The 10,976-nt window shown below is 48.6% G+C and overlaps 1 protein-coding gene across 1 annotated transcript; it reads right to left on the bottom strand.

The window, feature by feature from the left end:
* Positions 1-1,269: 1,269 nt before the first annotated feature.
* NFKBIL1 (NFKB inhibitor like 1) lies at positions 1,270-6,747 on the bottom strand. The gene is made up of 5 exons (XM_053379388.1): positions 6,645-6,747; positions 4,357-4,665; positions 2,999-3,111; positions 2,786-2,903; positions 1,270-1,846 (listed from the first exon to the last, which is right to left on the bottom strand). The coding sequence occupies exons 2-5, from the start codon at positions 4,643-4,645 to the stop codon at positions 1,305-1,307; spliced, it is 1,062 nt and encodes a 353-aa protein (XP_053235363.1). The 5' UTR covers positions 4,646-4,665; positions 6,645-6,747; the 3' UTR covers positions 1,270-1,304.
* Between the last annotated feature and the right edge of the window lie 4,229 nt (positions 6,748-10,976).

Below are 10,976 nucleotides of genomic sequence, written 5' to 3'. Positions count from 1 at the left end.
CTTTAAACACTAATGTGAGCGTTTTAGGATGGAAATGCAATGGTGACTGGTACAGCTGTGAGTGTGATAAAGGCGACTCCCCAGTTATGCAGGGGGTTATGTTCTGGGCCCACGTGTGCTTAAGTGAAATCTCGTGAAGTGGGGAGCGCTCTCTAAACCCCCTTTAAACACCTTCTCTGCTGTTCTCTCTCTCTGCAATCCATACCCAAAATAGGTAAAGGTAAAGGGACCCCTGACCATTAGGTCCAGTCGTAGCCGACTCTGGGGTTGCAGCGCTCATCTCGCTTTACTGGCCGAGGGAGCCGGTGTACAGCTTCCGGGTCATGTGGCCAGCATGACTAAGCCGCTTCTGGCGAACCAGAGCAGCACACGGAAACGCCGTTTACCTTCCTGCCGGAGCAGTACCTATTTATCTACTTGCACTTTGACGTGCTTTCAAACTGCTAGGTTGGCAGGAGCAGGGACTGAGCAACGGGAGCTCACCCTGTCGTGGGGATTTGAACCGCCAACCTCCTGATCAGCAAGTCCTGGGCTCTGTGGTTTAACCCACAGCGCCACCCCCGTCCCAAAATACTGTATCCTAAAATATCAATAACTAGAATTGAAGCTCTGGAGAGGATGAGCAGCATAAACAAGGCCCCGCTGTGCCTCCGGTCTCTTAGGGGCTTCCGCCGCCCTCAATGACATTCTATTCAGGCTTTGGGAAGGGTTTCCTCACAAGTAACAAGGACTCCCTAGCGCTCCTGCCATTTCTGGGTCTGAATTAGAATTATATCCCAGCGCCGCACACAAGCAGAACACACACTTGTGTGTGTCTGTACTGTTGTTTTGGCTGCTTTCAACATTTTTTTTTTTTTAGTTTGTAGGGTTCTATTTGCTATGACAAATCCATAAACTGACATTATTAACCCTCAAAAGGAACAAAGAGGGCATGAAAATGTATCGAAAACCAGCCTTTGCCAACCTGACACCCTCCAGATGTTCTGGACTACAACTCCAAAACATCCAGAGGGTGCCAAGCGGGCAAAGGCTGGTTTAAGCAAATTCTTAAATTCTTAACTAGCTTTGGTCTCCAAAGGGGGTTGCTTTCAAGACAGAAAAGGCCCAACAGAACCACTCATCTCTGTACTTCTCTGGAAAGACCCCCAAGAGGCTCGCAGAGAAACCACTTCATTTTACATCTTGTAAAGGGCAAGAAGCCCTTTTCCCCGTAACATAATCCAGCACGATTCCGTCCTCTTGAGAAAGGCAAAAAAAAAACACCCTTTATTCACAGACAGCCAAGGACAGAGAGAGAAAGAGAGTTATTTGCAAGCTTCTGCTAGCTGGTTGAACGCTTGGGACAGCGCCGTGACAGTGTCCAATATCCGGCGGCGATCCTGTTCTGCCAAGCGCGCACCGCAGCGTTGGGCAAACTTGTCTGGGTGCCAGAGGGCCTGCTGGCGCCGCAGGAAGCGCCGGTAAGCAGCTTGGTCGGAGGGCTCCATGCCGTGGAGCGCCACGCTGGCCATCTCCTCTGGCGTCCCAGCCGGGCACGGCCAGGGAATGTCCACGTATCTCAAAAGGCGCGAACCGTCGGCGGAGAAGACCCGGCTGCAGCCTTCCTCGTAGCGCAGCTTCTTGGCTTCCCTCAGTTCCTTTTCCTTGGCTCGGGCCCGCTTTTGGTAGAGCAGGTGTTCCTCCTCACGGAGGTTTCCCAACTTAGGCGGAGGTTTCTGCGGTTCCGCTTTAGGCCTCTGGCGAAGGCATTCGTTGTCCCGGCTACGCCTCTGCCTGTATTCGCGAGCGATGCGGTCAGCCCAGTCCTCGTAGGTTTCCGTGTCTGGGCCAGCGGTGTAGAAATCCTCTGGGAAGGGCGAAAAGGGAAGAGGAATTTGAGAATACAACTTAAAGGATCGTCTCACCCGTTATACACCCAGCTGAACATGGCACTCGGACGGCAGTTGGCCAGACACATCATCGGATTCCTCATAACAGCTGTGTGAACCAAGGAGGAGGAAGAGGACTTATTTAAATTTCTAGGATGACAATTCTCAGACAAAATGGCAATTATGGAAGTGATCGGAAGATACCATAACACAACTTTGGCTGAAGCTGATTAATATTCTACGGCCTTTAAATTGTGCTTGTGGATAGGGCCTGCAAGACAGAACTGTTCCGCCTGGCCTTTGGTTTGGACTCAGTCTGACCCTTATGTTTCCCGCCCCTTATGGTTTTGATCTATGGGCTACTTTTAAAACGAGGCTGCATTTTAAATTGCATTTTAAGCTGTATTTTAAATTGGTTTTTTCCCTACTATGTTTTTACTGTAATTTTACTGGTGTTAGCTGCCCTGAGCCCAGCTCTGGCCGGGGAGGGTGGGGGAATAAATAAAATAAATTACTACTACTATTACTACTATTATTATTATTATTATTATTATTATTATTATTATTATTATTAATGGTTTCTATGTTTGGCTAGTGCAATAAAGTTTATGATGATGATGAATTTTTGTTCAGGCCTATGTTTATTTTTATTACTTTGCTCTGGGACTAAAAAATAAGCAGGACAAACCTAGTGCAAATAATAATAATAAATAAAATCTATATCCCACCTGTCCTGCAAGCAGCTGAAGGAGGCATATGGCTCTCCCCCTCCGCGTTTAATCCTTACAGCAGCTCCGCAGGGTAGGTTAAACTGAGGGGTGGTGGATTTGAACCCAGGTCTCCCGGGGCCTAGCTCAACACTCTAACCACTACACTGGCTCTCACAGAACTTTTGACTCTGCGAGGCTGAGCTTCACCTTCGTATTGCCAGCCCATCTCCTGAAACTCGTCCTCCCATTCGCCGAGGAGTTTGCGGCGCCATTCCCTCTCTGCGTCACCCTCTGCCTTGTCTTCCTCAGACGCCTCCTGAGAGCACTGCAAAAAAAGTTAAGGAAGGTATCAGCATGCAGTCTGGTCAGCAAGCACCTGAAACCCAACCTTATCCTTCCCCCACGGACCCACGCCGGTACCCATTTATCTTCCTCCTCCCTCAGGAGTTCTCCTGGCGTCTTCCCATCTCTGTTCCTGATGCTCATCGCAGAGGGGCAACGGTTTCGCAAGGGCGAAAACAGGTCTTCGTAGACTGGGGGAAAGGTAAGAACAAAAAAACCCGAGATTAATGAATGGCAACCGACCTAACAGCATCAGGCAAACTCTCTCTCCAGTGCCCTCTAATGGCTACAATATGTGCTGCTAACAGGAAATCCAGGCCTTTTTTAATATATTCATACCTCGGGTTAAATATGCTTCAGGTTGAGTGTTTTTGGGTTGCGCTCTGCGCATGTGCAGATGCTCAAAATGATGTCACGCGCATGCACGGAAGCAGAGACCTACACATGCACAGACGCGGGTTGCATTCGCTTCAGGATGCGAACGGGGCTCCAGAACGGATCCCGTTCGCATCCAAAGGTACCACTGTACATAGGTGTAGCCAGGATTTTTGTGGGGGAACAGGCCTTTTGTGGTGGTGGGGAACCTTAGTTAGCTATGTATTTTTATTGATTGGGGGGCAGATGCCTCTCCCTGCCCCCCCTTTGGCTACACCCATGTATATATAGATAAAGAAATAAAGACATAAATTTTATAGTCCACCTTTCCACAAATAGCTCAAGGTGGAGTACACGGTTCTCCTCCCCATTTTATCCTCACAGCAAGGTTTTAACTTGTGTGGGTGTTGTTTATTGTGGGTGGGTGGGTGGCGCTGTGGGTTAAACCACAGAGCCTAAGACTTGCTGATCAGAAGGTCGGCGGTTTGAATCCCCGCAACGGGGTGAGCTCCCATTGCTCGGTCCCTGCTCCTGCCAACCTAGCAGTTCGAAAGCACGTCAAAGTGCAAGTAGATAAATAGGTACCGCTCCAGCGGGAAGGTAAATGGCATTTCCGTGCGCTGCTCTGGTTCTCCAGAAGTGGCTTAGTTATGCTGGCCACATCACCTGGAAGCCGTACGCTGGCTCCCTCGGCCAGTAAAGCGAGATGAGCGCCACAACCCCAGAGTCGGCCACGACTGGACCTAATGGTCAGGGGTCCCTTTACCTCTACCTTTTAAGTGTTATAAGTTTTATAAGGCTGATTAATATTTTACTGCCTGCCAAAGATGCCGTAGTTCTATCTATCAGGGACGCTATTATCCAACCAATCAGGGATGCTGTGGCAGTAAATTTCCTGCCCTGTGAGGGAGTTGGCCTGGAAAACCATACAGAGCCCTTCCACCCCCATCCTTCCATATTCCATCTCCTCCACCCACAGCAGACAACGACAGAGCCCCATGTGCAAAGGACTTAGCATGTCCGTAACCTGACCAAGGATCTATTTGAAGGCCGTGCCTCACCTGTGCCTCCCTTGCGGGCCACCTGTCGGGCAGCCACATGCAGAGCTGTGTCCCCACGCTGGTCCGGAACGGAGGGGTCCGCTCCATGCTTCAGCAAGAGGATGGCAGTTTTGTGGTCTTGCCGGGCACAACACCGGTGAAGGGGCGTTCGGAGCTTGCGCCCGGTCGCCTCACCCAGGTCCAAGGCTTCCCCGTGGTGTTGCAGGAGCCTGCGCAGTTTGCGGCGGCGGCTGGAATCGACGTAGCGCCACAGGCGACGCTGGTACCTTGATGCCATGGGAGCGGGCATGTGGTGGAAAGGGCGTGACGCTGTGGGGGGAGATGCAGGATCAGTACCCAGCGCCCTCCGCCTAGGTTCTGACCACACACCTCCATCTCTGCTTTGCTCAGCTTAGCTGTATGACCTTTGTCTTATATCAGTGATTCCCCACCTAAGCGTCTCTAAAATCTTGATACCATCCCCGTAACATATAATTCTTATTATTAAAAAAAAAAGAACTCCTGCACATGTGGAGGAAGCCGAAAAGGCCATTAACTTGGTCTAAACAAGCTTCCAAAGAACATGGCATCCACATTGCTTGTGTATTAGAAATTAGAAGTTTAGAAATTATTTATTGTAACTGTTGAGTGGATTTCTGTTTAACTTTTATATGTTGATATTATTATTTTGTACTATTCTAATAATTGTCGAATGTTACTTTTTGATGTAGGTTGCTTATTTTAAAGTCTTGTTTTATTATCACATTTTTGTATTGCATTAGATTGTTATAAGTTGTACATTTTTTGTTTTTTCAGCTTGTAAACCGCCTGAGTATTGTAAGATAGAAAGACAGTATACGAATAAAAAAAAAAGAAATGAAAAATGAATGTATGTCACAATATATATTTATATACTGTATATGAGGCCCCTAGAACCATAAGAAATGCAAAATGCAAACAAATTGTTAATAACTCATTCTCAAATTGCCCACCTTAAAAATCAAATTGCCCTCCTGTGGGGCGTGTGCCCCACGTTGGGAACCCCGGTTTTATACCAAAGACCTAGCTCATTATCCTTGTGTTTGACACCTGATACTATCTATTTACCTAATGTAAATAGCTTTAACGAGAGAGCGAGAGCCTTTTCAACACTGGCTCCGGCCTGGTGGAACGCTCTGTCTCATGAGACCAGGGCCCTGCGGGATCTGATTTCTTTCTGCAGGGCCTGTAAGGCAGAGTTGTTCCACCTGGCCTTTGGCTTGGAGCCAATTTGATTCCCTCTCCCTCTTTCTTTTTTCTTTTTCCTTTCTCCTCCTGTGATGAGGCTGCATTTTAATATTTTAATGTTTTGATATTTTAATGTTGTATTTTAATCTTGTTTTTAAGTTGTATTCATTCAACTTGTTTTTATTATTGCTTGTTAGCCGCCCTGAGCCCGGCCTTGGCTGGGGAGGGCGGGGTATAAATAAAAATTATTATTATTATTATTATTATTATTATTATTATTATTATTATTATTAATGTGTGAGCGCACTCACTCACAAACACACACAGAGTGTTAGGGAAACGAAACAGTTTTTTTGTAGCCACTTCACATCTCCGCAACACCTTACCTGTTGGCATCCAGAAATCTTCCACTCCTTTGGGAAAGCTGGGAAAGCCAGGTGGCTTATAGAGAGGCAAACATTACCTATTGCTGGTGGGGGATCTTTTTAAAGCCTAAGACTTGCCGATCAGAAGGTCGGCGGTTTGAATCCCCATCTCTGCTCCTGCCAACCTAGCAGTTCTAAAGCATGTCAAAGTGCAAGTAGATAAATAGGTACCGCTCCGGCGGGAAGGTAAACGGCGTTTCCGTGCGCTGCTCTGGTTCACCAGAAGTGGCTTAGTCCTGCTGGCCACATGACCCGGAAGCTGTACGCCGGCTCCCTCGGCCAGTAAAGGGAGATGAGTGCCGCAACCCCAGAGTCGGCCATGACTGGACCTAAGGGTCAGGGGTCCCTTTACCTTTAAGAGCCCTGCGGGATCAGGTCCATCTATTCCAGCGTGGCGTCCAGCAAAATGTCCCCATGGGGAGAAGCCCACAATCAGGACCTGAGGGCAGCAGCCCCTCTCCCCACCTCACTGTCCTTTCCTTGAGGGTTTTTAAGCAGAGGTTGGATGGCCATGATCTAGCTGAGAGTCCTGCCTTGCGCGGGTTGGACTAGATGACCCTTGGGGATCCCCTTCCAACTCTACCATTCCGTGATTTCCCCCCAGCAACCTGTCTTCACGCGAGACCCGCTCTCACACCCCCCCTCCATCATAATTACCTAAACACCCCTCCGACAACTGCAAGGTTTCGCGCACGAAGGGATTCCTCCCAGTCTGCGTTGATCCATGGCGGAAGGGGAGGCGGAAAGGGAATGCACCGATGAGGGCGGATGTGGCTTCAGGAAGCCGCCCAAAGCGAAGTGGTCCACGCGCGCGCGCGCGTGCCAGTACTTGGTGCTCAGCCTATTGGAGTCCGGCTAGGAAACCGCGAGGTAGGACCAGAAAGTAAATAGCCCTCCGGAACAGTCCCATAGCTTGTCGCTAGGTTTCTCACTGTACTATGGAGTCGTCTCCTCTACTTTCCAGTTCATTTGAGGCAGCCCGGGGCTGATGGGAGTTGTAGTTCAAAACATCTGGCGGGCGCCAGACAGGCAATGCTGCTGGGAGGACTAGTGTGATAATTGTAGCGCTTTGAAGCCTGAAAAGTGTTACATAAATCCTCATATTTACCTCTATTATTTATCATTAGTATTAGGAGTAGTAATATTTCTGTTGTTGGCATCTGTTTTGGGAGACAAAATTAATATTAATAATTTTATTATTTATACCCCACCCATCTGGTTGGGTTTCTCCAGCCATTGGGCGGCTCCCAACAGAACACTAAAAACACACTAAAACATCAGACATTAAAAACTTCCCTAAACAGGGCTGCCTTCAGGTGTCTTCTAAAAGTTAGATACAGTCATACCTCGGGTTACAGAAGCTTCAGGTTGCATTTTTTAGAAACCTGGAAGTACGAACGGGTTAATTCCGGGTTTTGGGGGTCGCACACGCACAGAAGCGCTAAATCGCGACCCGCCAGTGCACAGACGCGCTGCTGTGGGTTACGAACGTGCATCCTGCATGGATCACGTTCACAACCCGAGCGTACACTGTACAGTGGTACCTTGGGTTTAGTACTTAATTTGTTCCGGAGATCCGTTCTTAACCTGAAACTGTTCTTAACCTGAAGCACCATTTTAGCTAATGGGGCCTCCTGCTGCCGCCATGCCGCTGGAGCACGATTTCTGTTCTCATCCTGAAGCAAAGTTCTTAACCTGAAGCACTATTTCTGGGTTAGCAGTGTCTGTAACCTGAAGCGTATGTAACCTGAAGCGTATGTAACCCGGGGTACCACTGTAGTTGTTGTATTTCCTTGACATCTGGTGGGAGGGTGTTCCACAGGGCAGGCTTCAGTGAATCTTTTTCAGCATCTTGGCTACCAGCTCCCACCACCCCCTTGTAGACACTTCATAGCAGATCCCTTTCCAGAGATGGTCACCGCAATCTGGTTCTCTCCTTTCCCAGAGCTCAACCCGATCCTTTCTTCGCTGCCCATAATAACCACCATCTTGGCATTGTTCTGGACACACCAGGGCTCCTGCTGTAACTTGGACAAAGCTACGCCAAAACACTTCTTGCCCCCTGCTGACTCCATCACATCCCTTGCCTTCCTTAAGTTCTCCAAGTTCAGCTGGACAATCCCTGCTCGGAGGCGCTCTAGGAACGTCTCACTCTTCTCATTGATGTTATAGTCAGCCACGCCATTGTTTGAGAAGACACAGATCTCACTGAGACCTTGGCCAGAGATAAATTCCACTGCCCAGCCATCACATTCCACCAGCATCTGGGCATCTTCCTTGATGGAGCTAGGCTCCACGGCAAAACACTCCACTGCTTTGTCAAAGCAAGCCAAGGATGGGGCCTTCTTAGATGAACTCCAGCAACACAGCTTGCTACGGGTGGTAAGAAGACTGCTCAGGCTTACTGGCTGGGGCTGGGAGCAGAGGCAGGCCAGGTACTGCTCCCATGTGGCTACAAAGACATGATATTGGGCTTTGCCTTGGATGTAGAAGACGGTGATCTCACAGTCACCCTTCCCAAAAATCCACTCTAACAGCTTGCGGTCAGCAGCAATGGTAAGCCGGGCCTTGTTTCTTATGCACTGGGGCTCTAGGCTCAGTTGATTCAAGGCAAGATTCAGGCAGGAGAACAGCTCACTGTTTGGGTTCGAAGAGATAGCAAAGTCGAGAAACTGAAGGCCATCTTTTCCCAGTGCAAAACAAACCTGCGGTGTTGGTTCCAGATTTGCACAATGGGATCTAAGGGGAGAGATGACAGAGGGCTGAAAAACGGTTCTGACATTTCTGTCAGGGATGGGGAACCTGTGGCCCAGTGTTGTCAACACTGCTAGGCATATAGTTTCCATTATTTACTTCTACGCAATTTTCAGAGTCTGCATTTCATATCCCTCTGACTTCACTGCCTATTCATATAATTATAATATATCTGGCAACTCAGGATAACGTCTACACATCTGAGGAAGTAGACTCTGGTCCACAGCTTAACAAATGCATTACATATTTGAAAGGTGCCGCATCTCAGAGGCAAGTCCACTAAGGGAGTCTAAAGCATTGCTTGGTTTTCGGAAAAGACAATGGCGAGTTTTTCTGAGACTGGACTGCCTCCTTCCCTACAAACCCTGCCAGTGTTCATATTGTCAGAGAGGACCCTCTTGGTAGTTCTGCTACGCTCAGCTCAGGGTGGCCGTGGCCCTGGGGAAGGCCTTCTCTGTGGCAGCCCCTAAGTTGTGGCATGCCTTTCCTTCACTCTAACTTTCAGCTAATGATGAACACACACCTCTTTACTCTGGCCTTTGCCACCTGAGGTGTGACCAAGTTGTTTTAAACCACTTTTAATGTTGTATTTTAATAATAATAATTTTTAATTATTTATACCCTGCCCATCTGGCTGGGTTTCCCCAGCCACTCTGCACAGCTCCCAACATAATACTAAAAACATGATAAAACATCAAACATTAAAAACTTCCCTAAACAGGGCAGCCTTCAGATGTTTTCTAAAAGTCAGGTACTTGTTTATTTCCTTGACATCTGATGGGAGGGTGTTCCACAGGGCAGGCACCACTACCGAGAAGGCCCTCTGTCTGCTTCCCTGTAACCTCACTTCTCGCAGGGAGGGAACCGCCAGAAGGCCCTTGACACTGGACCTCAGTGTCCGGGCTGAATGATGGGGGTGGAGACCTTCCTTCAGGTATACTGGGCCGAGGCTGTTTAGGGCTTTAAAGGACAGCACCAACACTATGCATTGTGTTTTGATCTTTGTAACCCACCCTGAGACCTTAGGGTGAAGGACAGGTAATAAATTAAAACATTAATAGTTTAATTAAAAGATGCTGGAGGCTGCAATCTTACACACATTTACATGGGAGTAGGCCCCTTCGAGGACGCGGGTGGCGCTGTGGGTTAAACCACAGAGCCTAGGACTTGCTGATCAGAAAGTCGGCGGTTCAAATCCCTGCGATGGGGTGAGCTCCCATTGCTCGGTCCCTGCTCCTGCCAATCTAGCAGTCCGAAAGCACGTCCAAGTGCAAGTAGATAAATAGGTACCCCTCCGGCGGGAAGGTAAACGGCGTTTCTGTGCGCTGCTCTGGTTCGCCAGAAGCGGCTTAGTCATGCTGGCCACATGACCCGGAAGCTGTACGCCGGCTCCCTCGGCCAGTAAAGCGAGATGAGCGCTGCAACCCCAGAGTTGGCCACGACTGGACCTAATGGTCAGGGGTCCCTTTACCTTTACCTTAGGCCTCTTTGAACGGAATCAGTGAGTAGTAAAGCGCAACACTGAACTGTGAGGAAAGAGGGCTGGGGCAACAAATTGTAAACAAAGTGTCAAAGTGGTGCAGCTTGGTAAGTTTAGACAAATTCACAGAGAATGATGATATCAGTGGCTGTTAGTGATAACTGCTATCTTACCTCCAATGTGGCTACTGGGAATACAGGAGGAGTGTACTGTTGCATTCAGGTCCTGGCCTGGTATCTGGTCAGCCACTGCGAGAACACGATGCTAAACTAGATGGGCCTTTGGCCTGATCTAGCAGGGCCTCTTCCTATACCCTTAATAAGGCAATACTCCCAAACACAAGCAGTTCAGCACTGAAACAAAATGCCTCCAGGGGCTGAGGAACCTCCTGTAATGTTTCTAGAAAAGGCTGGCCACACATCTGTCAGAGATGTCACATTTTAGGCAAAGCAAGATCATCCTTTATTGGATCCCAAGTTTTTGATTACATATCTCCTACATCTAATACCATCTCACCTATCATGGACAAAAGAAAATGCCCATCTTCTTCCTTCCTCTCCCTCCTGCCTCCTTAGGTTTATCATTCATTTATTCATTCATACACACATACCGCACCAATCTGGGCTGCCAGTCCTGCCTCCTTGCTATAGTCCTACTTTGTCTTCTACACATGTTGCTGTGTGGAGGTATGTTGGGAGGCTCCATAACTCACCACTCAGAGGCTGGAGCTCAGATCTTTCTCCTCCTGGTGCACT

The sequence above is a fragment of the Podarcis raffonei genome, chromosome 2 (assembly GCF_027172205.1).
Source record: "Podarcis raffonei isolate rPodRaf1 chromosome 2, rPodRaf1.pri, whole genome shotgun sequence".
NCBI lineage: Eukaryota > Metazoa > Chordata > Lepidosauria > Squamata > Lacertidae > Podarcis > Podarcis raffonei.
This window is presented reverse-complemented; position numbering and strand designations above follow the sequence as displayed.